This window comes from Passer montanus, unplaced genomic scaffold, assembly GCF_014805655.1.
Source record: "Passer montanus isolate IOZ18808 unplaced genomic scaffold, ASM1480565v1 scaffold74, whole genome shotgun sequence".
Classification (NCBI taxonomy): Eukaryota; Metazoa; Chordata; class Aves; order Passeriformes; family Passeridae; genus Passer; species Passer montanus.
Genome location: NW_024372592.1, coordinates 3,080,256 through 3,108,233, shown reverse-complemented (window position 1 = coordinate 3,108,233; position 27,978 = coordinate 3,080,256). Strand labels below are relative to the sequence as shown.

The following is a 27,978-nucleotide window of genomic DNA, read 5'->3' as shown; positions in this document are numbered from 1 at the left end:
AATTCTGAAATGAGGGGAAAAAAAAAAAGAAGACAAACACTGTCGCTGTCATTTCTTACCCTGGTTTTAATCAGCCAGTATTTCCTCATGCTCTTGTGATGCCACAGTTTCTTGGTCACAAACACTGCAGGGGAAGGCTGCATTGTTTTATTAATAAAAAAAAATTCTGCTGACATTTAAGAAACAACAGGGAGAGTTCAAACTCTGATCATTTTGTAAACACCAAAGATGCAGGACTGAGTCAGAAGCCTACATGGATCAGAAATATTGCTTAGATTTAACCCGGATGTGTACACAACAAAGCACCTTGGCCAAAGAAATCTGAGCTGCTAATAATCCACACCCCAGGTCATCCGTGGAAAAAAGACTGATGAAATGCAGGCCCTGCACCTGTAAAGGCTACAGACATCTGTCACGTCCTCAAGCCAGCACAGGAGGCAGCTGGCTTTGATCAGTGATCAGGCACAGCACAGAGGGCTCTACCTTCTTTTCTTTCTCCTTTTTACTCTTCCTAAAGTGTGCGGAGCAGTCCCTTCTCATGGCATTGGACCAAATTGCTCCAATCACGGAGTTTCTGCTGGAGGTTTTGGACACAGATGACAAAAAAGCTTTTGGGAGGGAGGGAGGAAAGGAAATGTGATCGGTTTTTAAGTCTAGAAAACCACTATTGGACTCCAGGAAAATGTTCCATGAAGCTGTTGGTTCCAGCAGTGTGGGGCCTCCCCAGGGCTGCTGGATCCATCCCCTACTCTATCAGGGGTTTGTTTATGACCCTACATGAAAAGGACATTCACCTGTGTGCACAGGATTCCCTTCCTGATCCCACACTTCCTCCAGCAGCTGCTCCAAGCATGGGGCCCTTGGAGAAGCACTGGGTGCAGCAGCACACCTGAGGCTGCAGTGGAGAGGGAGCTCACTGCTCCTCTTGGCTTGGCTTCCTTGGCAAAGCCACTTTTCTACCCCTTGCCCACCCCCACAAAGCCTCACCCCAGCACAGGCAGCAGGGCCTGGGGCACACGTCCACAGGGACATGTGCAGATCCACTCAAGGGTGCTCCATCATTGTCTGTGCCAAGAAATTGCTTTTAATTAATCAGGGCTTCAATTATGTGCAGTTCTCATCTCTATATCCTGGTTCGGGTTAGCTTCAGCTCTACAGAGTCACATCTGTGCCAGTACTAATGAGCATGAATTTCCAAGTATTCATGTTTTCTTTCAGCCATGTTACCACCTGGAGATCTCAATTTATTTTATTTTCCCCTCTGTTAAAGAAATGTCTAGTCCTTACAGATGTGGGGGGGGGGGAAAAAAGACAAAAATATGATCCAATTCCCTCTTCCCTCCAAAAATATCAGAAAGGAAATCATGTAAGTCAGGGCTCAAAATCAGCAATGTTATCTCAGTTTTCCTACCACCTGGAGATCTCAATTTATTTTATTTTCCCCTCTGTTAAAGAAATGTCTAGTCCTTACAGATGTGGGGGGGGGGGAAAAAAGACAAAAATATGATCCAATTCCCTCTTCCCTCCAAAAATATCAGAAAGGAAATCATGTAAGTCAGGGCTCAAAATCAGCAATGTTATCTCACAGTTTTCCTTATGCTTCATGTTTGGTTTTTTTTTTTTTTTTAAATGAGGTGCTCGTGGCAGAGGTAATGGCTAAATGCTGGAGAAATGTTAGATCAGAGCATCTGATTTCCAGCTCTCAAGATACTTACAGGGTTTTTTTTTCAGATTGAAATCATCTCTCAAGGAACACACAGACGTGATACGAGGCCAGTGCTCAGCAAAATCAGATCGATGGCAATCAGAAGATTCCGAGATCTTCCGCCTCCTCTCCATCTGGGAGGAGGGAGAGGCACTGAAGGGTTCAAATTCCAGGTCAGGACTGCAGATGCCACGTCCTCAATTCATCTCTGCTGTCAAAACCATCAGCCAAATGCCCCACAGCTGCTCACTGAGAAACAGCTTCTGTGTGTCGAGCTTGAAATGCTTTCAGAGAGCAACACAGAGGAGCCTGAAAATCAATTAATTATACAAATATTAGTGACTTCCTAAATGTGCTCAGTGCCGGGAGCTCCCATGCACCTCTGGTCCCCTGCACCAGAGTCCTGGGGCACTACATCTCTGGCAGATAAAAGGAGTAATTAAAATCAAGCAGGGAAAGCAACAGTTTATTTTTTTTCTCTTTCTGCTTGTTTTTAGACAAGACTTTTTCAAAGCCAGTTGCAGGAAAAGCAATCTTTGAATTAACAGGCAATTACTTAATTAGGTACTTAACTGCAAATGACATGAAGCAAAGTGCCTGTTTTATCTATTTGGAAATGTAATCTGGGCCCTGTGCTATCCCTAACACAGAAATCCCCTCCTTTCTAGAGAAAACTTGTCTTGCACATAAAGCAAGAGACTCATCTGAATCCTGACTTTAATCATTTGGGAAAAGGGTCTTTGGAAGCACAAAAACCACTTTCAGGGAGAAAAACGAACTGAGAAGACACTGGAAATCAGACATGGTAAAGACATGTTGTATTCCAGTGATCTGTATATTAAATGCATAAGAAAAAATGGGATGCTTTGCAAATCAGTGATGGAAAAGGGTTGACTTGAGCAAGCAGTCTGTGACAATCCTGGCTGTTGGCTACTAAAACACAGCACAGCTTCCTGGAGTTGTGCTGAACCCATCACCACCTGCTGCAAAACAGGATAACATTTTTCCTGAAGCATGCTCAAAAACACATTCTGGGTAAAAAAAGTCACCAGCTGACACAACCAGCCACATTGCAGTGCTCCTGCTGTGGTACCTGCAGCCTTCCACGGGGCACACACTGATCAAACAAACCCCTTGGAGATGGCACCTGAGGAAATGACACCTCTATCTCCCTGGGGCCACAGTCTTGGCTCTGCACTCAGAAAAACTTGATGCTGACCAAATTTTGCCCATTGTCAGGTCCATTTGACCCCCTCACTTTCCTTCTTGCCCAACATTTTGGTGTGGCATGGATCAAATGTGACTTTTTGTCCAGTTTCTGGGCAAAATTCAGCATCGGTGGAGGGCCTGGCTCTGCAGGTGCCAGGTCTCCTCAGCTCTGGTTAAATTTCTCACCCAAATTGTTCCCGATCTCAAAGTTTTCATATTGAAGGAGAAGGTGTCCGAGCAAGGAATTTGACAGGCAGACTCATGCTTCTCAGGGGAAGAATTTCTCCACAGCAAGGATGATTAGCCGTGAGGGCAGGTTCCCAAGGAGGCGGTGGAGTCACCACTCCTGGAGGTGTTTAAGGACAGCCTGGAAGCAGCACCCAGTGCCACGGGCTGGTTGACAAGGCGGGGTTTGGTCACAGGCTGGACTCGATCTCAGAGGTCTTTTCCAAACGATTTCTAATCAATTCTGGGATTAGAAATTGATTAGAATTTCTAATCAATTAGGTGAAATGGCCTTAAACAGAGACAGGGGAGATCCAGATGAGATACTAAAGAAGTATTTTCCCCGTTCGGTTGCCCAGGCAGGTGGCGGAGTCACGGTCCCCGAAGTTCGGGAGTTGCCCGGGCCGGGCGCTGGGTAATGAGCTTTAGCACCTAAGGGGTTACAGCGGCAGCGCTGGCTCGGACCGCTCCATCTTAAAGGTCTCTCCCAGCCTCGATATTCCGGGATTGCACGAAGGGACCAGACCCCTCCTCACACACGCCCGGGCTGCCCACACGAGCCCAGCTGAGGGGCGGGGAGGGGAGGCGCTGTCGCGACATGTCGCGCTGCAACGGCGCGCGCCCCCGCGCGGGAACGCGCGTGGGATGCGGCGTGAGGGGGAGCGGGAGGGGGCGGGAAGGCGGGAGGGAAAGGGAGGGAAAAGCAGGGGGGGGGGGGTTTAACCCCCCCGTGCCCGGCGGCGGCGGCGGCATTTTCTATTCAGGCGGCGCTGAGGGAGCCCGTCGCGCCCGGTGCATTGTGGGACCGCGCTGGGAGTCCCGTTCGCGGGAGGAGGCGGAGGGCGAGGAGGCGGCGAGAGCCGGTGAGAGGGAGACCTGAGGAGGGAGGAGGAGGAGGATTTTTTTTTTCCCCCGTTTCCCTCCTTTTCTCCCCCCCCCCATTCCTGCCCCCCCACCCCCGTGCTTCTCTCCCTCCCCGTCACGGAGTGTCGGCGTGGGGGGGTGGCTGCTCCCAACATCCCACCGGCCGTCCCCGCCGGCGAGGGGTGAACCCCGCCCCGGTGACACCGTACCTGCACGTGGGGACACGGGGGACACCGCGGCCGGACACCCGCGGGCTCCGTCCCCGCCGCCCCCCGGGAAGGCGCCGCTGGCACCGCCGCTCCGCGCGCAGCTTCTTCCTGCTCGTCCTCTTCCCCCGCCGCCTCTCCGGCCGCACAAAGAGCGGCAGCGAAGGCCCCGGGTTTGCCTCTAAAGGCAGCGGCTGGAAATTTAAGGTGTCCCGGAGCCATGTCTGCCCGCAGCGCTCCCCGCCGCATTCCCCGGATCGATGGTGGCTGCAGCGCCTCGCCTCGTGTGTCTCGGGCGCTCGGGCTGGCGGTGGGTGCGCTGGGGTTTGTTTGGGGTATGTAGCTGGCTCCCGTTCTCCCTCCCTCCCCCCCTTTTGGCTCCTGTGCTCCCCTCTCTCTGCTCTTTAGGAAGGCAAGGGTTAAACTTTAGTTTTTAATATTTATTATGCCGCTCTTTTAAAGTAAGGAACGTCTGGGTTAGGAGGTGTTGTCTGCTGCTGGGGAGGGATGCTTGTCACTCACATCGCAGTGCTGCAGGGACTGCCAGAATCGCAGAATGTTCTGAGTTGCAAGGGACTCTCAAGTGCCATCAGTCCAGCTGCTGGCTCTGCACAAGACAGCCCCAAGAATCACACCTTGGAGAGTTGTCCATACTCTTGGTGAACTCTGCTAGGCTCGGTGCTGTGACCACCGAAGTCACCAAAACTTGGAATGTTGCTCCCATGGGAGTCTGCAAATTACACAGTTGCACGCAGCTTTAATCAGATATTTATTTGAAAAGTTACCGTATTGTTGCACTGGGGATGTTTTCCATTAAATGAAATCATGTTGTTTGTTTCACGAGTTGTTGCCAAACAGGGGATCTGTGTCCTTACAGTCCTCAAGGGTTCAAAAATTTCCTGGTAGGCTGTGGCCTCTGCATCCATCCCTGTGGAAGTAAGCAGGGGGTGCTAAGCTTATTGCACTTATTGGTTGGATGAAGGAAGATGTTTCTCTTGTGTGGCAAGCTGCTTTTTATAGTTTTCTGGAATTAATTAGAATGAAGCGTTAAAAAAGAATGAAGAAAAAAAAAAATCCCCCCCCCTTGAAAAGCTTTTGTCTCCTATTTCTGTTGACAGGTTGTTTTCCAGACACTTTTTTTTTTTGCAAGTGCTTAGTGTCTTGCATTGGAAGACAACGGCTAGGAACTGAATTCATTGCTCATCCAAGACACGTTCTTGTAACTAGAGTTTGGATTTCTGCCCGAGCCTAGGCTTTGGAAGATTTGTTTTAAATAAGTGCCACACCTCCCAGAGAAGGAGGGAAAGCACAGTGAAGGGGAGTTGGGCTCCACATCAAAAGTTCTCAGGGAACTTAAAACTTCAGTTCTTACAAATTACAGACAATAAATTGACTCAAAGGTTTATGGAACAGATGTGCTTGTTAATAAGTGCCATGGAGGGCAGATACAGCACAGTCTGTAGATTTACTTCTTTCCTTCGTTTAACAAAGTTGAACTTGGCAAATACGAGTCCCTTGAATTCTTCTTTTCAGCTTAACCTCATTAGGGCATGACCATCAGTATCAGGTTTTGTCAGTGATGCCTCTGAACTCTGTTCTTGTTGCTATTACATAGGATCTTTGCTTTCTAAGAAACTACTACTAGACAGATTGCTTTGGGTAATTCCTGAAAACTTGTTCTCTGAGAAAGATGAATTGTGTTTTATCACAGCCGTTCCTGTTTAGAAGTCAGTGTCTCAGTTAGGCCTCTTATTAGTTTTGGAGTGTGGTGGATGTGAGTCAGAGTGGAAAAACGTTCTAAAATTAGGCATGCATTGTTAAGAATTTTATTAAATGAATTGCATCAGTGTCTTTTTACATTACTATTTTAATGGACAATTTCTGATTTTTCCATATCATTAGTTGACTAAAAAAGGGCTAAAGAGGCAAGAAACTTTTCAGTATTTTTTTGTCTGTGAACATGCTAAAAGGTAAACTGGCATGCTTGTAGGTGAGCCACTCTGCTTAAATACAGCCTCTTTGTTCTTCTGCTACCTGTACCAACAGAACACCAGGACTGTGTTTTCTCCCAAGGAGAACAGGTGTATTATGAAACTTCAGCTTCTTATTTCAGGATTGAAGCAGAACCATTATTTGAAAAGCATCCTATTTTTGAGATTAATATGTTAATGGCTAAAATTATGATCCCACACTGAGCTGAGTGCAAACAGATGTCTCTGCTGAGCATGCTGCAGGATCAGGGCCCAGGCTGCCTTTTGGAAGTTGGCCTCTGTGCTCTGGGAACTATTATTTCTTTCATTACCTCTGTGTTAAATGAGGACGGTAAGTGTGTTAGATTCTTTTTAAATGAAAACCTTACACAGCATATCTAGAAAAGAACTTAATTCTCTGATTCACCTGGCGCAGTTATAGTTTTAAATGTCAGAAGGTAGGATGAGAAGTCATCCCTTTGTAGTCGTAGGGAAATGAGTTATGTGAGATGTGCACACCTGTCTTAGGTGAGCAGGCATAACGAGCACTTGCACCATGTGGAAAACACGTTTTCTTGCAGGTCACAGGACTTTCCAATGTTCCTTTTTTTTAATTGTTATTTTTATTTTTCAACAAGACTGATCAGCAGAGAAACTGATCCCGTTGCTGTGGGGTGGGAGAGGCCGGCAGTCTGTGGGAGAGAACCATGTCTGTTCGGGAGTCCTTTAACCCAGAAAGTTACGAACTGGACAAGAGCTTCCGTCTGACCCGATTCACTGAACTGAAGGGCACAGGCTGCAAAGTGCCACAGGATGTCTTACAGAAACTGCTTGAATCTCTGCAAGAAAACCATTTTCAGGAAGATGAACAGTTCCTGGGGGCAGTTATGCCCAGGTTGGGTAAGTAGTTGCTGCTCTGGACACACTGGTTGTCCTTCAGCTCGGTTTACTTGGTGACACGATCACATTTGTGGTTTGTTTAACCAGTTTGAAAATTATGTGTTGTATAATGCATGAACAGCATCCAGAAAGCTGAACAGTGAATCTCATGCTGTCATTTGTTGGCATCTGGGATACAAGAATATTATCTTAATTATTTAACATCCTGCAGTGCACTCAACTACAAAGGCAAAACACTCAGGAATGGCCATTGTGCTGGCACATGCTTAGGTATTAGTCAGTAGATGCTGTGCAAACTGAAATCCTCTCAGTTAATTTCTAGACTTTTATGTTCATGCATTGCATTTGGAATTTGATGCAATGGATGAATGCATTTGGATGACTCCCAGGTGAATTTCCCATCTCCCTCCCCTCTGTTCCTGGGTCACAGAAAGTGAGCAAGAGAACTTCCTTGCTTCAGCTGACTGGGAGCAAATTGTTTCACAGTTGTCATTATTCCTTTGAGTCCTTTCCTTGTTCCCCACTCTAACTCTTTTGCTCACCTGTAGAAGCTGCCTGGGAAAGGCTGCCTTTCCAAGACCTCTGTGTTCTTGCCAGCTTCACTTTCTCTTTGATATTTGCACAATGATGCAAGCAATAAGGGAAAACAACCTGCACAAGCCACCTACATGGGGAACAGGGCAAACGTAGGTATTTTGATACCAGCTACTGTACCTAATATTGATATAGATAAATTAATGTAGATAATGTGTTTAATGACACTTTTAATTTTGTTTGTCTATTTACTCAGCCCTGCATATTCAATCTCTTTGCAGTGCAGAATGGTTTTTTCCCCTCAACTTCAGAATAAATGCTCCATTGGTATTCCTAAGTTATTATCAGTTTAGTGTTCAATAACCTTATTTAAAATTATATTGACATTGCTAATTGTCTATTAGCAGGCTAACAGGTTGCAACCCACTATTCTGGTAGAGATTGAATATAATCAGAGATTAGTAAGGCACCCATGCTCTTGCTTAAACAATGGGGATCTTTGTATGAAGTATCTAAGCAGCAATTGTGTGTGAAGCTGGGGTGGCAGTATCATTTAATATTCCCTGATAGAGGACACTTCCATCTTTTTTTCATCCCCAAACTGCTATTTATATGTATTTTTCTATATTAAGTAAGCTGTTCACAGCAGCATTTCAGTTTGGCAATTTTCTAAAATCAGCAGTAGTTTGGTTTAGATTTCTTTTCTCTTAAACTTACAGGCTCTAAACAATGATGGAACTGCTAGTAGACTTTTCTTCTACAGCTATATGAAAATGTATAAAAGTAGATTTAAGCCTTCAGTGTGTAGGTGTGATACTATGTAACAGAAAATCTGTTAATAATAGGTGAAGAGTTCAGATCTCTTTTAAAATATGCTTTTGTGATGAGCATCCCTTTAGCAAATGTGTCTTTGGGTAAGTTTGGTGTGAGATTTGCCTTTGATGTCTTGTGCTTAAAAGGTATAGACACGTAACTTTGCCACCTGTGCATGGGCATCTTGCTTTTGAAATACAGTCAGGAGGGAGGTTGCCAGCAGCAGGTTCAAGCTCTCCCCTTTTAGTTCTGCAAGAGATGTTACCCAGAGCAAACTTAAATACAGCTGTGGGTAAGAAACTTTTTAATCTGATGTTTATTCTCAGAGCTGTTATGGATCTGAAATCAGTCATGGCTCTGAACAGAGCCACTTGTTATTCAGACCTGTTTTGGTGGAACATTAACACAGCCTCAGAAGGACCATCATCCCAGCCCCTTGGTGTGTCTGTCAGAGTTGGTTTTGCAGCATTATGGCATGAATAGGTGAACTGGGGGCAAAACAGCTCCTGCACCTGGGCCACTTCTCTGTAACTGCTTGTGCCCTTCCCTGGAGGCACTGGATGTCAGGCATAGTGGCTTGGGAGCTTCTCTGGAGTTTGAGCAATCCTAAATTACTGCTTGGGAGTTTGTTAGTATGTGTTCTCTTCCAAGGCAAGATCTCCTTCCTCTCTAGGCAGGAGATCCTCTCCACCTGTACAGTGATTGCCTGGCAGACCTCTGTCCCCTCAGATGACAGCAGCTTGTTCCATCCCTGTACAGGACACTGCCAAACTCTGGTTTGTAGCTCTTGCTAGGGTAGTGTGTTTCATTAATACATGGTGAAAAGTTCCCTTGTGACATCTGCTCCCTAAAAATGGGCTATTTTGAAGACTCCTGTCCTGTGGGGCATGCAGAGTAATTCCAGGTAGCTTGCTGTGCCAGCCCAGGAAGGAGGTGAGCTTCCTGCCATTGCTGCAGGGCACAGGCTATCCACAGGGGAGTGTGGTCAGCCAGCATGTTGTGATTTGTCACCTGCCCCTTTGGTGTGGGCTCTTCTGTGGCAGCAAGTGCTGGGGGGTTCTCATAGCACATGTTGTGTTTGAAATATCCACTGCCAGGGAAAAGGTTGTGGTGCTCAGAGCTGTGCTTTTCTCCAAGGAGTTCTGTATCTGTCAGGTGGTCTGCAACCTTCCAGCTGTGCCAGGCAAGGCTAATGTGGGTGAATCATCTTTCACCAAGGGCCTGGGCTGTGGCTTGTGGAGTTCTTGTTCCTTCTGAAGCAAGGGAATGTCCTTTATGAGATGCTGTGTCCCTTCACAACTGTCACTGTGTTTTTGTTGAGATCAGAGTGACAGGAAAACCTATTTGCTTTTGGCAATATCAGTGTACTTAGTTCCTCTTAACTTTAAATGTACTTACATAAAAGCACAGATGTTTTTGATGTGCTGTTATGCTGCTGCAAAAGAATAAAAAACATTGTAGTTTAGTTCTTGCCTTCAGCCATTTGCACTTATGTTCAGTTCCAATCAGGAGTTTTCTTTCTTTGCTTGTTTTTCCCTCTTACTTGTGCTGTGTGCTTTTTCTGGCAAAGGAATTTGCCTTGTCTGTTTAGGCAATGTTAGGAGTTGTATTTCACAGACATGTTTTATGAACTCTTTTGTTAAGAGCAACAGATAATTTAGGGTACAGTTACCCACTTCACTCATGGATTTCTGTCTTTGCAGGAATTGGGATGGACACTTGTGTTATTCCATTAAGACATGGAGGTTTGTCATTAGTCCAGACAACAGATTATATTTATCCTATTGTGGATGACCCTTATATGATGGTAAGTTGGCTAAACTTGGTTCTTGGGTCTGTTACGGATTTGGGCTTCTCACCAACCTGATGGCATTTCTGTCCTATTGTGGATGACCCTTATATGATGGTAAGTTGGCTAAACTTGGGTCTGTTGCTGATTTGGGCTTCTCACCAACCTGATGGCAATTCTCACATTTTCTTCTAGATGTGTGGTGCTATTTGTGTGATTAATTGCATTCAGAGTCTTTCCTAAATAGACATGAAGAGGGAAAGGCATAATTTGATCCTGGAATCTCCCATGTTGGTCAGGAATGCTGCAGTGCTGCTTTCCGTGTAGGTGAAAGTTGGGAGAACTGCCACCTTTAATTCAGATTTCCCTTTATCTCTTGTTCTGTGGGATTTGGTTTGAAAAGCCCAAAAGGGGGAAAGAGAGCAGCCTGTGAAGTAGCAGAGAATGAACTCCATTTACAAGCAGAACCACATTGTAATTGGCCTTTTTTGAGGTATTGAAATAACCAGGTAACCCATTAGAACTGGAAATACCTAATGTCAGTAGTTGGCAGAAGCACCTCCCAATTTCAGAGTGCCTTGTGAACACCAGCTGTCCTGTGGTGCTACCTCCACTTGACCATGGACACACAGAAATGACTGGTTGGAAGGTTGTGTGCACTTTGGCCTTGGTTCGTTCTGTGTTCCTGTCACATTTAGTCTGTCTCAGCTGAGATTCCTGCATGTGTGGCAGTGATCAGTATTGATTTGAACAGATCCTGGGAAACAAATGAGCTTTAAAAAATACTTTAATAAAGCTATAAGGAAATGTAAAATGAAAGGTGCTAGAATTCATGTTTTCTGTGGTTTGGATGTGATTCATTGCTTTTCTTGTTGGTGTGACTGAATGTTTTATGTGCTGCTGTCAGTTTGTTTGCTCTGCAAGACCTCTCTGGTAGGTTTTGGACACAGTTTGAAATTGGGGCTTTTTTTTTTTTTTTTTAGCATGCTTGACCACGTGCTGTGCACATATGTAAACCTAGCTCCTGTAATTTCTCTTCCAGGAGAGCTCTCTTTCTGCAAACTGAGCAGCCAAAAATCTCAGGCTGGCCTCTGGAGTATGGAGTTGTTGAGCTCTCCTGAGAAATTTGATTCAAGCAGGTTGCTTTAATGTCATGTGGGAACTTGTCAGGGACTAGAGGAGCAAAAATGTTTTGGAGATCTGTGTTCAAATTCATCATTTGAGACCCTCTCTTTTCACCTTGTAACAAAAACTTGAGGGACAGTGTTGAAGGCTGTGGTGAAGGGGGAGGGTTGCTTTGTTTGGAGATACAAATGCCACAGGAGTAGATAGATGGGCCTGTGCCCAGATGAGGTTTAGGTCAGTGTGGTAGGAGTGGAATGTAAATTTGGCCTTAGTCCAGCTTCAGTGGTTGCATCATAGTTACAGTCTGTGCTGTGATCCACATGCACCAGCAGCTGTAACCTTGGTGCTGTCTAACTCTCAAGTCCTTCACTTTTCATTCTTGAGGGCATTTATTTTAATCTGGTGGCTGGCCACTTCCTAATCTGTTTACATATGTGTATTTCTTCCTAAGAGCTAACTGAGGGTGGGGATTCTGTCTCAAGCCTTCTTGCTGATACCACCAGTGATGATCCAGCAGGATGTTGCTCCTGGACCCTCTGCTCAGACCTCTCATTTGAGGACAAGAGTACCCCAAGGGGCAGTATAGATTACCTCTTACTTGTGTGGACCAACATTGGTCAGAGGACAGTCAAATACAGTTTGCCACGGGGTTTATGGATGGCTGTTACAAGCAGAGGAATTGTGAGACTTGGGAATTTTGAGTCTGTGTCCAGGCTGTATAAAGGGGTGTGCTCTGGCCTCCTGTGCTCGAGACATGCTACTGCTACCCTGCTTCAAGTCCAGGTGTCCCCAGACCCACGCCTGTTGTCACTGTGGTACCAGCATCACTCACCTGCAGTGCACACTCTCCTTGCCCTTCCCCTCAGTCTCTTTACCCAGGTTTCTAGTCTGGTTTTGAGTGGGTGTTCCCTGATCTAGAGTCTCTTCCTTTCCCTGTGCATAGGGTTTACCTGCAGCTTCTTATCTGATCTCTTCCTAATTGGAGGAGAGGAAGCAAAGAGGGAAAGCCAGAAGTGCAAATGAACTCCCAAGCTGGGTGCTGCGACAGAAGGGATTAGGAAACAGCTGAGGAAGGCAAAACTGCTTGTGGACTCAGCTGAACTTCCTATTTCTGCTCCAGAAAATAGCTTTCACTCTCGTACTGCTTATTTTAAAACTAAGTTCTGCAGTTATATGCAAAATCATTCTTCCTTCCTTTCCTCTTCCTCCTTCACTTTCACTTTGTCCTTGAAAAACGGTCCATGGGGAAAATTATCCCTAGGATGTACACCTGTAAAATTGGTATCAAGGATAGGATTTATTTAGCTTAAATGGCTTTTAGAAAAGTTACAAGCAATCAAAAAAAGGTTTCATTATAAGTATCAATCCATCCCCTGGGACTCGTATTGGATACTGGCCTCTGTGGTAGCACTGTGGAGATACATGTTTGAGTACAGGAGCAGGGAACTGGCTGCTTTGGGAGAGTACATCTTTCCCCTTCCATCCAGGTCCCTTTTTGTTGCTGTTTTAAGAACCTTCACTGAAGACGGGTGTCTGATTCTTTATCCTTTGCCCTTACAAATAATTCTTAGTATTGCACACAGGTCTTTGTGTTCCAGGCACTGTGCAAGCAGGCAGGTGACCTGCAGGACCTGGCCAGGCTGACCCCTGTCCGTGAGCCCTGTGGGGTTGGCTGGTGTTCACAAGAGCCCTGTGTTGTTCTCTCTGCTCCTTCAGACTTGGGAATTGCACTTCCCCGAGTTTGTTTCCATAGTGGTTTTGGCAGTTGGCAAAAGCATTATTAGACTGACCTCTGACTATCAGAGGTATTGTCCTTATGCTTTTAAAAACTTATCTGTCATTCCTAACAGGGCACTAACCAGCAGTTTGCTTGGTAAATACTGAAGATAACAGAGAATGGCTTGATAGTTCCACAAAGGGGAAATGGCAGGCCTATAGAAATTTAACAGCTAATATCCATCAAATAGTGCAGTACACAAATCTCTTCTTAATAGTTTAAAATTTAAATTATTAAAGTATATTCCAGTTCCAAATGTCAGGGATTCCCCTGATGCCATTGAAAATTCTTGAGTTTATGAAAAACTGTCTTATATTTACTTGTGATTCAGAGATGTTGTTTCATGTCATGAGCAAGTGAAGTAACTGCCTGAAAATATTACCTATTTGCAAATTGTATCAAATAAGCATGTTGCTGCTTTTACCATGGTGCTGTTGCCTTTGAATATAATGGAAAGCACAGACTTAAAATCATAAAGCCAGCTGTTGGTTACAGTTCTGCAGCTGTAAAACAACTATCATAGAATGCGAATGTATGGGGTCTTCCAGAGTAACACAACAGAATTTGTCCTGTATTTTAAAATATCTTGCTGTCCCTTAGGACACACCCTATATGAGGAAGTTCTGCATCTTCATCAGGAAACTTGATGTTTTACCTGTGCTGGGTCCATACCTCAGATCCATCAATTTAGTAAAATTAGAGTAACTAACCTCATGCAATGTGAGTTATGGCTTCTCAGTCCTGTCAGCTTCCTGACTTCTTAGAGGAATCTTCAGCAGACAGTTTTGCCTCTTGTACAAGTTTTTGTTAGTGGAAATACTCACATGTACACACAACAGTCAGTAAAGTTGTTGGTGCTGTAGCAAAATTCAGCTTGATCTTGTCACCTGGAAAGTGACAGATAAACACATCTCTCTCACTATGTGAGTGGTGGGAGTACACAGCTTCCCCAGTGGTGGCAAATCCAGTCCCTGGGAGTTCTGAGCTTCTCTGTTCCCTGCACATGCTGTCATCCCCAGAGCAGAGGAACAGCCCAGTGTGGGTGTGTGCTGGCAGCACAGCTGTATCCTCGGGGAAGAGGAGTTCTGTCCTAGAAACTGAGCATTGCAGACATGGCCCCAGAGTAGGGCAGGGAACAAACATCTTTCTCATCAAGGACCCATCTCCTGCATATTCTGATGCACAAGTTCAGCAATATGTGCTTTTAGGATTAACTTCCTAGCAGTTGTGAGTTCCATGCCGTGGCCATCTCTCTCAGGATATACAGGTTTGTGCTGGAATAAAGTTACCAGGAATACACCATGCCAAGTAAACAGAGCTTGTGATCAGGGACAGACTGTTGATCTTCACTTCAGCCTCTCAGATTGGGCATTCAGTCTGAACTCTGGGATTCCTATGGAGTCTGGGAGAGTGTGCTGACCAAGACAGCTGGGATGAATTCTCTGCTTGGCTGTAAAAGGAAGGATACCTGCACTTCTAGGTGGGCACATAGCCCATAATGGATCATACCACATCTCTAGCTGGGTTTCTTAATGCTGTGGAGTAAGAAGCTGTGTCAGAGTGCAAACTCACACTGGAAACTGCTTGTGGAAAATGTTTAAACATTCACCAAGAGTGCTGCAGATTTTTTTTCTTGTCTCTCTTTGTTTTTCAGGGACGAATAGCGTGTGCCAATGTCCTAAGTGACCTTTATGCCATGGGGGTCACAGAATGCGACAACATGTTGATGCTCCTTGGAATCAGCAATAAAATGACAGATAGGGTAAGACTTCTGACACTTTTTCTTGAAGGAAGAGTCAAACAGCTAAATGTGCTCAGAATGTATTTACTTTAGTGTAAATTTAGTGTATTTTCTCCTCAAAGTTTGAAGCTGTGTAAAGAAGAGATGGTCTTACTGAGTGGCTTAATTCATAGGATCTTGCCTCATAAGCATTGTGAGGTCATGTGCTAAAAGTTCAGTTTTCTGTGGTATTGTGATCTGCTGCCTTCATCCCCACCAAAATGGGGTGCCTCCTTCTCTCAAAGGCCAGCATTTGATTGCCAGTTCATCTATCAATCTGGATAAATTATGATTATGGGTTGGTTTTGCTGCTTTTTGTTTTGCTGTAGTAAAAAAGGAACGTTTATTCTTAGAAGGATGTAAATTGAAGCTTTTATGGTCAATGGAGCCCAAATGCCGTCTTGGTTAAATGTTGCCTTTTAGCACTGCTCTGCTGTGGCTGTACCTGATTGCAGCAGCAGGATAATTGTTCTGAGTTTCCAGAACTCTGATTACTCTTGCATGACCTTTTGAACAATGTTTCTTCAGTGTAAGTGTCTTTGCACCTCTTCTACACAGAGCTGTAAAACTGTAACTCTGTGGGATAACATGCAGTTTCCAGGAGGCCAAACTCTTCCTAAGGGTTCCTTTTCTATTTGCCACGAGGGCATTTGTTTGGAGTGGTTAAAGCCTTGGACCAGTCTTGTAATGACTAGCACTGCTGTGTATGGAACTCTGACTTCTGTTTTGATCTCTAGGAAAGAGACAAAGTGATGCCTCTAATTATCCAGGGTTTCAAAGATGCAGCAGAAGAGGCAGGAACATCTGTTACTGGTGGCCAAACAGTGTTAAATCCCTGGATTGTTTTAGGAGGAGTGGCCACGACAGTCTGTCAGCCTAATGAATTTATAATGTAAGTTCAATCACTAAACAATCAAAGGCGCTGGTCTGAGGGATACAGTGAAAATCCTTTAAGCACTGTGTTGTGATCTTGTGGTGTGTCTCTGATGAATAAAGCAGTACCTTCTGCTTGCATTTGTCCTTAGCACTCAACAAGATGCCACATCTCTTTGTACATATTTGCTTTTTTTTAAACAGGATGTCCTTTTACTTCTCCCCACCCCCCCATCCTTTTTGATCCTGTTCTCCTTTTGACAGGAGAATTAAGCATCTAATCTTTAAAGGTAGTGGAAATTGTTTTGAACATAAATTTCTGCCACACTTGTACATACATTTCTAAACCATGTCCCAATTATCCTGTTAATGGCTGTAGAGAACTACAGAACTGCTGTGTTTGGAGCATTCTGTCCATTTAACAGTAGCTGATTTTGAATGTCCCATTGTGGCATGTTAGCCTATACAAATGAACCTGTTTATGATCCTAATCCTGAATATCTTATACCCTGGGTAAAAAAAGGTAAATTTTTTGTCTTATCCTCTCTTATGTCTCAAAAAATTTGAAAGAAGAGGTATAATTTGGTGTGTCTGACTGCAAGCATTGCTTTTTCCAAGAAAGAAGGATTAGCACTTTTTAAACGAGTTTGCAGCATTTTCCTCAATAATATTGCATGGCAATGAATCTCAAAGGGTAATTCTGCAATTAGTCAGTTTTTTAACTGTGCAGTAAGATGTGTAGGTCTGTGAATATGTAATTACCAGCACTTATTCCTAATAACGTGTTTGAATCTCACTGTGTAGTTAATATATGAATTCTTTGTTTCCAGGCCAGACAATGCAGTGCCAGGAGATGTGCTTGTATTAACTAAACCCTTGGGAACACAAGTGGCTGTAGCTGTCCACCAGTGGCTAGATATTGTGAGTACACTGCAAAAAAAGAAATAGGGGAGAGGGGAAGAGGTATAAAGATGACCTTCCTCATTCCCTCAATGTGACAAAGTTCAGCTCAGATGGGAGTCATCTGTCATCTCCCTCCTCCTTCCTCCTTGATATGCTCCAGCCTTCCCTACTTGTGTGCAACATTCCTTTGGAATCAAGGCAATTTGCAATTTTGTGCTTAGTGAGCCCATCTTAATTGCACCTAATTCTTAGTTATTTCTCAGACATTGCTGTAATAACCAAAATTGTTTACTAACAGAACAACAGACTATCACCCTGGGCAACATTATGCCCTACTCCACCTGCCAAAGTAATTGGCAACACTTGCTGATGGCAATTAGGCCAAGAATGCTCTCTCTGTGTTCTTGGGCTTTCTGCTTGTGTACATGGAAGTTTATCTGCGTTTCACATGTACTGCCCTGTGCATTCAGTAAGAGTATTTCTAGCAGCATTATGGATGTAGACATACTTCCATCTGTTACTTCAGGCAAAAATGTAACTACTGAACTGAAAAGTAACTGCAAAATTGGCATCTGCTTATGTTGTCTGGCTCCCAGTACGTGACTTCCGAATTAGAACTGCTCAGTTTACACCCTAAAAAGATGCATCTTTTCTACTTTTGGGACTCCTGAGCCAAAAGACTGGCAGAGGAGTGAGCTGGAATCTACTTTGGTTTGGCTGTTGGCCACTGCATTGTCAGATGAATTCTAATTAACGCAGCTAGTGTTAGCAAAGTGGGAGAGAACCAGCTTAAAACTTCATTGGTGTCTGAAGTGTGAGCAACAAGGGAAAAATATTTTTCTCCTTCTTCATATGGTCTGGCCTAGCAAGTTTGACCTCTTCAGAATCCTGTGTTTTCCACAGATACAAGGATCAGGGCCTCGGATAATCTTGATGTGAAAATGAGGTGAAACAAGATCCTAATTCCATAGTATGTTTTGTGGCCATAATCTATCTTCTTAACATGTCTCCTTGTTGTACTGATGAGCAGACTTGCAAATTAAGGCTATTCTGAATTTCCACGTATTTCAAATGCTACTAATTTCCTCAACTGTCAAACAGAAAAACCTGGTCTGAAAAATGAGGACAGCCAGGAAATCAATACTGCTATTATTATATGTAAATAGAATATATCTTTGATTGTGGTAGGAAAATGTCTGAGTAGCTGAGCTACCTTTTATTTAGCTTTGTTTTCTGAAAACGCAGGGAAAGTGAAACTAGAATTAATTACCCATCACAAAACCCATCTGTAAATCAAATTTTGGTGGGGAATTGGACTTCATATTAAAAAGTGTGTGGGAGAGGGTATAGTATAGGAAATTTATCCGTAGACAAGAAATTCTTTGCCATTGTCTACAGACCCTTCCCATGAGGAAATCCAGTCTTGCTTTTACAACCTGTTTGGAAGTTTTTGCAAATTTTTCTGCCCTAATTCCCTGTTGACTAACCCCAGTATCTTGATTGCTGTAGTGGAGAGGAATTTTCCTCCAATTCAGATCTTACCTGTGTTTGTGGCTCTTCTACCTTCAGCCTTGAGTTCTGCTTCCACATAATTTGTGATTTCCATTGCCATCACCTGACCAGTTTCTGTCCTGGGATCAGCCTCAGAACTGTTTGTGAAACCTAAGGCAGAATGACTGCTCAGATTTTTTTCAGTCATTCCCAGAGTAAGAATAATCAATACCTGTCGTCTCTGTAACAGACACATTTTATTTTTTCACTTGGTCTCTCATTTGTGTAAACAAAAATGCCTTTGTTCAATTGGTAGATCCAGTTCAACCTAATATCAGAAACTCTGGTCCCACTGCCATCATTCCTTGCTCTTTAACAATTTATTTATTTTGGCTGACGAGTCTTTCCCCCTTTTGCCATTTCTGGATTCTCTTACACCTCTTGAAGTCAGCACTCATTTGTTAAGACATGATCCTTCCCAGTGTAGCATCACCTACCATTCTTAGTAGTTCCTGCACCTTTTGTTAAGTAAGATGTTTGTTCTATCACATTTACTCTGTGGAATGGCAGTGTAAGTATTGTGGCCTCAAAAATCCTGTTTTCTAAGTTCTCTGTAATTTTATTTTCGTTGCAAAAAAAAAAGTTTAATCAGTTGTAGTGTGGCTTTTAAAAATAAAGTAGTTGCTTTGTTTCATTCTGGATCTGGAATCACTTCAGCTTTGAATAAAACAATTACCCCTTATAAAGGTACTGTTTCCTAAATTGTTATGAAACCCTTCTGGAATGAAGAGCATTTATGGGAATATGGTGAAGGGATGAGACCATAACAGACACTGGAGAATGGGTGGAAGATGCTGGTATTAAATTGTAAAGGGGGCTTATGAAATTGCCTTAATCCTAAACTAGAGTGATTATATCCTGCCTTAGCAAGCATTCCTCTGACCAGGACTGGTGGATATCAGTGGTCTGATCAAAGTGCCCAGGTGTGAAATCAAGAACAATCTTTAAAAACCCAAGAAGACAGAAATTACAAATCTCAACATCCAGCAACAAAGGTTTTTTTTTTTTAATTTGGCTGTGGGAGTTCAATCCAGAGTTGCCTTGAAGAAGTCCTTTCCCAGGGGTAGTTTACTCCACTCCACTCAGCTGCTGAAAGTAGGATTTGAGGTACTTAGTGCCTAAGAGATCTTTACATGAGCTTTGCTGAGGTACAGCAGACTAAGGAGCACATCAGACTGGAATATTTTTCCCCTCTTGAACTGTTAAAAAAAGGTACATTTTTAATTAAGGGTTTGGGGTTTTTTAAGCGGTCAGGATGTGCTTTAAAATGTACAGCTGAAAATCTAAAAGAATTTTTTTTAATTTTATCCATTAGCCTGAAAAGTGGAATAAAATCAAACTCGTGGTAACACAGGAAGATGTAGAACTAGCATATCAGGAGGCAATGATGAATATGGCACGGCTGAACAGGACAGGTAAGAAGAGATGTGTGTGTTGGAGAGGAGGGATTGTATTTTCAATTCCATATCAACTTAATTTCACTGCCTTGGGGAATTGTGACACAGCCACTTTGTCCCTTTCATTCTGCCCCATTTCTCTGCTCTTCACTGTTAGCAAAACCAGTAAATTAATATCAAACGCCCTCTTGTAATTATACAGCAAAAACACAAAGATGCTGGATATGATTGTGGCTCATGTGAGTGCTGCAAGTAACATCCCAGTGAGTTAAAAATGTTTTAAAGCGAAAAACGTTGGATTTGTTCCTTATTTTCTTGCATAGAGAAGACCTGGCTGTGATAAGATTAAAAGAATTTGGAATAGAATAAAAAAAGGAAAAGCTCTAAACTAATGTAAGCTTTAATTTAAATTTTGATTTAAAAAAAAAATTTACCTTGTTCTAATTAGGTCTTGTACTATGTTTTCCACAGTGTGGAGTATGTATGTGGAATATTTTTTTTTTCTGTTTGTCTTTTTCCTGTTCCTGTAGTGGGTCTTTTGTTTTGATTTTTTTTTTCTTTGAATTTTGGTAGAGGGAAGGTTCTGCTTTTACCCTAGAAGTTTTAATCCAGGATTTCCCTTCTTTATTCAAAGTATCTTTTGGCAGAGTGGAGAATTGAGTTAAGTGTTTCCTTACGTACTTCTCAGTTGAAGGCATAGTTAAATATCTCTTTTCCCATTTATTCAGTTTTCATTTCTTGTCATCTCCCTGGTTTTTCATTCTTTGTCAAAGCCTTCCAGGAAAGATAAATGACCGCATTGTCTCTTGGAAAAGAACTCGGTCCTGCTCCTCTATTGGGCAGCACCCAAAGAAAGTCAAAGGGGTCTCTGTTTTGTTTTTCTCTACTCTTGTCAGACACCTTTAACAACACTTAAATACTCCTAACTGGTGCTGTTGTCCTGCATGCACGGGTGCCCGCTTCCCACCCTGGAGCTGCAAATGTGCAGGAATTTCATGAATGTATAGGTGGGGAGGCTGGGGCCCTTCCCCCACAGCCGCAGGCTTTGTTCTTCAGCTCTCAAACTCGGAGTGTCCGGGTTCTGATCTCAAGTTCTGATGTCGCTAGCCGCAGGCTTTGTTCTTCAGCTCTCAAACTCGGAGTGTCCACATCTCAAGTTCTGATGTCGCCGTGGCCGGGCGGCAGGGGAGGAGGTGTGAGAAAACTGAGCGTGTCTGGTCCTTGCCCTTAGTGGAGCAAAGCTGAGCTCAGAACCTCGCTGGCCCCCAGCTTTGGGAAGTTTGGATCTAAAGCAAACCCCTGTTTTAGACTGCCAGTATAGATGAGTAGCACGTGTCTAATAGCCCGCGCTCATAAATGCAACTTCCATGACAGATTTTCAGCATGATTTAATGTCTTAAATACAAATTGAATTTTTTAAGTGTTACGTGCACTATTGGTGAATTCCAGTTCTCTTCAAGCACGATTTAATTTATTTTATTTATTTAACCCAACCTGGCTTGCATTAAAGGTATGCAACTTCATTTGGACTGTGCACAATATTGTTAAAGCACTCTCCTGGTCATTGGGTATTTTCTGATGTGGTGGTGTTCTTTCCCCCTCCCTCTCCTGTAGCTGCTGGACTCATGCACACGTTCAATGCACATGCAGCCACAGACATCACAGGGTTTGGGATCCTGGGCCATGCACAGAACCTTGCCAAGCAGCAGCGGAACGAGGTGTCCTTTGTCATCCACAACCTCCCTGTGCTGGCCAAGATGGCTGCTGTCAGCAAGGCCTGTGGCAACATGTTCGGCCTCATGCACGGGACTTGTCCAGAGACTTCAGGTAGGTCACAGCTGTGCCACCTTCTTCCTTCCCTACACCTGCACCTCAGAATTCCATTTCAAACACAAATTGGTGCTGTGTGTTCAGAGTCACAGTTGGTTTGGCACCTGGCCAGGCTGATGAGCAGCAGCCACACAGCTGTTCACAACTGATTCCTTCAGCTGGACTTCAAACCCCCATCCTGTCCTGAATGTCTTCTGCTCCCATAGGGAACACTATTACAGAAACCCTGTAACCCTCCAGTTTGCAGTTAGAAGTTAGTGATGATTCTGAATTCTTTTGACACTTGCTTTTCTCTGCTAACCCCAGAACAGTGGATATCTGGAAATTCCACCGTGTCTGGCACAGTTTTCTCAAAAGCAAAGCCACTGGCAGTAGTTTTGCCTAACAAAGGATGGTGTTTGGTTTGTTACTATAAAATTTAGTGTTGGGTGGGCCAGTGTTGGCAACTGAGGCCTTCTCTGTCCACAGCATACAGACATCCAAGAATATAGCTTACAGCTTTTCTCCTTTACTTTTATTAAATCTGACTTCAGGGATTGTGACAAGCAGCAGAAAAATAAATGTTGCTTTCTGACCCATTTATTACTTCAGTAATTCAATAAAGCTGCCACTTGCAGTGACAGTGAGTACAACAGACTGCACTGGAAGTCTGGCTGTGGACAGAACCACAGAGTCATCAGTGTTTGATGAGAACTTCTGATGGTTTTTAAGTTGCCTTATTTAGAGTAGGCTCTTCTCTGATGAGCATGATCACTGTCATCTGCTGGATGTCTTTCTACTTAACTTTTGTCTTGAATCTTCTGTTTAATTCTATTTTTACTAATTTAGTCTGACTCTTCTTTCTCTTTGGGAAATGGAGAGATGTAGCAACGAATCTGTCTTTTTCTCTTATTTAATTTCCCTGCCATCTTCTGGCTCTTCAGAAGTATTATGCATGTTCTCTGCAGTTCACAGCAGAAGGGGCCCCTTGAAGCAAAACAGTCGAAGATTTGGAAAAGAGCATCACAGTGAGAGCAATAAACTTTTCCCCTAGTGAATACATAACTTACCCTGATCTGCTGAGTTGTTCCTTGGCCCTCTGTGCTGGAGCAGACACTCTGTCCTACAGAGACTGTGTGGTTCAGATGATGTGTAACAGGATATGGGACGTGAACCCTTTCCAAATCCAGAGTCAGAAGCAGAAATATCTGGTGGCAGCTTGGCGCTTGGCAAGCTGTGTCAGTAAGGTTGGTAGTGGCTCAGATGATGTGTAACAGGATATGGGACGTGAACCCTTTCCAAATCCAGAGTCAGTCAGAAGGGAGCAGAAGTATCTGGTGGCAGCTTGGCAAGCTGTGTCAGTAAGGTTGGTTATACCAGTCAGATTCTTAGAACCCAGGAGCCCACATAGCTAGAGTGCCACTAGCATTTATTATTTGGAAAAAGCCCCAAAAATAGCATGGTACAGAGCTGAAACTGCAAGCTGGTCTTCCAGGTGTGTGGCTGTAGTAGAGGTTTGGGTAGCAGTTGGTGGGAATGTTTTAGCTGCAAACCAAGTGCTTACGTCTTCAGAGCTGCCTGTCCTGCACCTTGGGGATACCCAATTCTCTTTTCACTGCAGGAATGTAAAACAGTGCAGATGGATGCACTGCCAGGAAGTGGGAAATGCTTGACTTCAGAATCTCTTCTGGGAGCGAGAGCAAGAGGTCTTTGAAATGCTGAGCAGCTTGCATTGTGCAGAGATGGATGGATGATGGGGAAAACAGTGAGACAGATCTGGTTGGTGGTGAACTGCGGGTGCCTCCAAACACATCTGTCTGATTTGATCACAGTGCTGTGTTTCTCGCATTAGAGGTGGCCACAGGGATTTGTCACAGGGCAGTGTTTGCCAGATCCCCAAAAGATCCGTAGCCACGTGGATACACTGGCCAGGAAGCTGAATAACCACCCCCAGGCTTTGGGCTCACACTGCTGGCACACACTGCAGGGCCTGGTGTGTGTCAGCAGTGTGAGCTGGGCAGGCTGTGCTGGCACGGCTCCTTAGCATTCAGAGCAGGCTGTCTGCACACCTCCTGTCCTGGGCTTGATTTATGTGGAGGCCAAGGCCTGCCTTGCTGTGCCTGATACCCAGCTGTGGGGAGGCCTGCTGGGGCTGCTCAAGGCTCTGCTTACTCTGACACTTCTTCTCTGTTGGCTTCAGCTTCTAGACATGCTCTGTCTGCAGCTTCTTCATCTGGGAACAGATGTTTTTCAGCAGAGTGCACAGGCAGTAAGAAATCTACTGGAAAACTATTTGAATGGATTTTAAGGTTATTGTGTTGGGGTTTTTTTCCCCTATGTGCATTTGCTGGGCACCTGTTGACAAAAGACAGTGTTGAAAAGATATATTATGTCATCTAGTCCATCCTTCAGGCAGTCTTGCTAATGGTGTAGTCTCCTAAAATGGCACTTTTATATGATTCTGCACTCTCTTTTAGGGAACTCCTTGGTTGGTAATGGTTAAAGTTGCAGCTGGGCATTTGGTTTCAAAAGAATGAGTTGTTTGTTAGAGTGGCTACTTGCAGAGATAAGTCAGAGTTACTCTGTTTGGGACATTGATACATGTATGTATTTTTCACTCCTAATAACTTTTGGATGGTGTCAGATGACTCTTTTCATGTAGTAGAGGTATCTCAGCGACTTGGTGTTTGTGGAGACTGGGTGGAAATAGGCAGATGGATGGAAAACAAGGGCTGTGTCAGTGCCTGACAAGAGGCAAGGCTAATGATGTCATCCTGCTTTCTCATTGCGGAGAAAGCCATTAGCAGGAGCAAGGACTTCGTTTTGATTCATGAACTATTTGTATCTCTGCTCTTAATTACAGAGCTTTGTCTGGCTGGCTTTTGAAGTGTTCTGTGTCTACTTCCCTGCTTGAAATACTACTTGTCAAAGCCAGCAATGTTCAAAGCCTCTTAGAAGAAAACCCTTTTGTTCTTACAAAGATAAGCCAGGACAGCCACCAAGTGTCTACATCCTTTCAGTCCCCAAAAAGCAGAGCAGCTGGGGGTGCCAAGAACACAGACTAGCCTAAAAAAAAACCTTAAGGATTTACCCAAAGGGTTAAAGAGACTGGTCAGTGTACCAGAGAAATAACTATAATCCCTGTATACAGGAAGCTTGCTGCTGGTTGAGAGTAGCCCATAGCCTTTTTAAGCATTATTGATCAGACTGGGGTGTAGCCAGCAGGTGGGGAGTGATTTTATTTCTTTTTTTTTTTGGTTTTGCCAGAGAATGATAAGGGGGTATGTGTACAAGTGACACAAAATTGCAGGAAGAGCCTCTGTGTGTGTGAAAAATTGAGTGAAGATTACTTTTCTGCTCTTTCTTGTTTCCTTTTTTTACCATACTTGCACATCTCCCCTGACTCACTTGCACCATGACATAAATTTCACTTCAGTTGGATTTAAAGCCTTCCATGGGAATGTCACATAATTCCTTTGCAATTGATTTGTCTGTTACATCTGGAGTAGTTACAGCCACTGTCACTCAAGCTTATGGGTTTTTGTTGTTGTGTTTGATGGAAATACCAGGATGTTATTTTGAAATGTCAAAAGAGGTAGGCATTTTTTTTGGCTGGCACACTTTTCTTCGTACAGAATTAAAAAAAGAAAATCACTTTCACACTTCACTCACCCTTTTAATTAACTCCTCATGTTCACTAGCTGCTTCTTCATGGCCCCAAATGAAAAGTGTCTTTAGTCACCACCGAGGGGACTGTGTGCTCAGAAAAGCAAACATCAAGGTGCCCACTGTACTGAGGAGCTGCCTGTGGAGGAGGAGGATGTGGCACCCGAGCCCAGAGCGACCTGCTCAGCTCCAGCCCTTTGCCCCAGGGTTGGCTCAGAGCTGGACGCAGAACTTGTGAGGATGAGAACGCTTTGGGTCAAAGAGAAGTGAGGCTCAGCATGTGCCCAAATTCCAGGGTGTGTGTATCTACTCTCTCCCTATGTTCTCCAAACATTTTCAATTCACTTGCCAATCTATCTTTTTCAGTGCTTTGGGATTCTAAGAATTGGAAGTGCTTTGGGGTTTAATTGTGGAATGGTGAGCTTGCTAACTCATTGCTGTGCTGCTTCTGATAGCCTTCGTTAGTAAATGAAGTATTATGTCTGAGAAAAAAAAACTTACAGGAAAGGCTAAAAAGGTTAGAAAATTGTCAGACAAAGGGGTCACTAGGGTAGTCAAAGGGAGCACTGGATCAGGCCTGTGCTTCATGTTCTGCCTCTTGCATTCTCAGCAGGGCAGTGGTCCCTGCTTTGATGAATGATTTCATTGCAGGCAACGGGATTACTCACAGAATCAGCTGCCACCAATATGTGCTTCCAGGTATCTGCATATGACCTTTATCCAAAATGTTTCTGTGTAGAGGCACTCTGCAGTCCTGTGAGGAAGGTTACAATGCTGGTGTTGTTTCAGTATGTCATTTGTTGGCATCAATACCATGTCCTCTTGCCAGCATCTTTTGTGTGTAGTTGGCTTCATTTATATGAAACTAAACACTGCATTCAGGCACAGACATCTTGCTGTAGAGCAAGAGCTCGGACTTCTGTGAATTTTCTTGGAGTCTTTGGAGTTCAGCAGACTCCACTGAAGTCACCTAGAGCTTGTCCAAGTAGGGCTCTGGCAGACCAAGGCTGACATACTTTTCAGTCAGATGTTCTGACGCTCTGCTCTCTTTCTTTGCAGGAGGCCTCCTCATCTGCTTACCCCGAGAGCAGGCAGCGCGTTTCTGCGCCGAGATCAAGTCCCCGAAATACGGCGAAGGCCACCAGGCGTGGATCATCGGCATCGTGGAGAAGGGCAACCGCACGGCCAGGATTATCGACAAACCCCGGATCATTGAGGTGGCACCACAGGTGGCCACTCAGAACGTGAACCCCACGCCCGGTGCCACCTCTTAATAGAGATGAAATAGCTGTTTGTTTTTCAATAGATCTATTCCCTTATCATCCTACAATTTAAAGAACTGTAAAAAGAAAAGAAAACTTGTTGTGTCTGCACATCTGGTGGCCTTAGGTCAGTTTATGAGTGGATACAAATAATAAAATCCATTGCCTTTTTTTCCTGTTACATTAACTGAAGATGCACCTAATCTTGAGGCAGCTTCTGAGTTGAGAATTATATTGTTATCCAATACTGTTGATTCATTTTGAATCTTTAGACACTTATCTCTTGCCGCATAGGCTCTTTTTAAAGGTGCTTTCACGTAGCACAGACATTACCAGTAGTAGTGTCGAATAGCAGTTCGTGTCCTTTCATTATGTGTATATTTATCATGAATCTAATTTTGATGCCTTGAGTGATATTCCAGAAAGGCAATAAATTGACAGGAGACACAGTGGGTTACCCAGTAGTAAGAGGTTGCATGATTGCATTCAATCTTCGATTTTTAAGGAAAAAAAAATTATTTTATTTTATTTTCAAAATTTTTTTGTAAAGTTTAGTCTTACCAAGAGCATCTACGACCCTGGACATTGCTTGGTAGTGCACTCAGTTTAAACAGCAAGTGCTGACTTTTTGCATGGAAAGCGCTTCAGAGTCGAAGGAGTCATTTTGAATTTCATTATTTGTAGACCTGACAATATTTACTGTATTATCAATGATTGTTTTCTTTATTGATAGTAACGACAAATAAATCTTTTTTTTTTTTGCAACGTGATTGGATGTGCTATAGTGCAACAAAGGTTTTGCAGACCAAAAGGAGGTTACTGTATAATATTCATTTACAATTCACTATATAAATAACTACACAAATAATTTTTAAATATAATCAAACTAAAATAAACCTCTGTTCTGTGGATGGTAGTGTTTAATACATTTTATATTTTGTATAGTGATTACAAGCCTTTTTGTTTCTTTAAAAATCAGCAGCTGTTTAGTATAATTCTTAGTATTATTTTGTTCTTTGCTCAAATACGATTTTCTGCACGCTTTTGTGATCTGTGTTTAAAACCAACATTGCCAACAATGCAGCTTGAACTTAAGCTTGTTATTCAAAATAAATATTTAATTTTTTTTATTGCTCTTGTATAAGTGCATGAACTTTTTTGATTCCTATCTGAATTATTCACTAGAAAGAGGAGAAATCAAAATTTAAAAAAAATTATTGCATGTGTGATTATGTTGATGATTGTGATCACTCCTTGAATCAGTTCTTCAAGCTGTGATGTCCAGTGGCACCTCGAGTAAAGCTGAGGGCAAGTAGGTTATCTCCAAGTGTATTAGCCACTTGATTTTGTTTATTTTACTTACCAGCACCAAGTCTGCAACATTTTGAATTGTTTCCCCTGCAAGTGCTGCTGTGCCTGCTGTCAGCAAGAGGAGGGCTGGTGGAATGGATGCTGGAGCCCTGTTTGCACAGGGAGCAGCCTCACCACCGCTCTGCCCAGACACTCCCTGCTGCCCTGAACTGCGCTGAATCCGCGCGTGGAGCTTCTCCCAGGTTCTGGAATTTCCTCCTTGATATTCAGATCAGCAAGAAGAAAATCTTGGATAATTGTTACTGCAGC

The 27,978-nt window shown here is 43.6% G+C and overlaps 1 protein-coding gene and 1 long non-coding RNA gene across 5 annotated transcripts; one reads left to right on the top strand and one right to left on the bottom strand.

Annotated features, from left to right (window-relative positions):
* Positions 1-13: 13 nt before the first annotated feature.
* On the bottom strand, positions 14-4,350 carry LOC120512499. Of its 2 annotated transcripts, none has more exons than XR_005630031.1 (4): positions 4,213-4,350; positions 3,101-3,383; positions 1,415-2,014; positions 14-1,230 (listed from the first exon to the last, which is right to left on the bottom strand). It is a non-coding gene; the product is annotated as an uncharacterized LOC120512499 (long non-coding RNA). The 2 variants fall into 2 exon arrangements; XR_005630032.1 differs by having other exon boundaries at positions 14-608; positions 1,716-2,014.
* Positions 3,846-27,499, top strand: SEPHS1 (selenophosphate synthetase 1). Of its 3 annotated transcripts, none has more exons than XM_039730858.1 (9): positions 3,846-4,002; positions 6,818-7,079; positions 10,130-10,233; positions 14,772-14,879; positions 15,635-15,789; positions 16,601-16,691; positions 19,540-19,639; positions 21,236-21,448; positions 26,156-27,499. In XM_039730858.1, exons 2-9 carry the CDS (start codon positions 6,887-6,889, stop codon positions 26,368-26,370), a joined length of 1,179 nt encoding a protein of 392 aa, XP_039586792.1. In that variant the 5' UTR covers positions 3,846-4,002; positions 6,818-6,886; the 3' UTR covers positions 26,371-27,499. The 3 variants fall into 3 exon arrangements, with proteins under 3 accessions (XP_039586792.1, XP_039586794.1, XP_039586793.1); XM_039730860.1 differs by lacking the exon at positions 3,846-4,002 and adding an exon at positions 4,388-4,519 and having other exon boundaries at positions 26,156-26,439; XM_039730859.1 differs by lacking the exon at positions 3,846-4,002 and adding an exon at positions 4,406-4,544 and having other exon boundaries at positions 26,156-26,439.
* The last annotated feature ends 479 nt before the right edge of the window (positions 27,500-27,978 follow it).

Excerpts from the sequence above, each read along its gene's own strand:
- SEPHS1 (XM_039730858.1), top strand. The coding sequence starts at position 6,887 with ATGTCTGTTCGGGAGTCCTTTAACCCAGAAAGTTACGAACTGGACAAG. Across the intron at positions 15,790-16,600 it reads CAGCCTAATGAATTTATAAT|GCCAGACAATGCAGTGCCAG; the intron begins GTAAGTTCAATC and ends CTTTGTTTCCAG. Across the intron at positions 19,640-21,235 it reads GGCACGGCTGAACAGGACAG|CTGCTGGACTCATGCACACG; the intron begins GTAAGAAGAGAT and ends CCTCTCCTGTAG.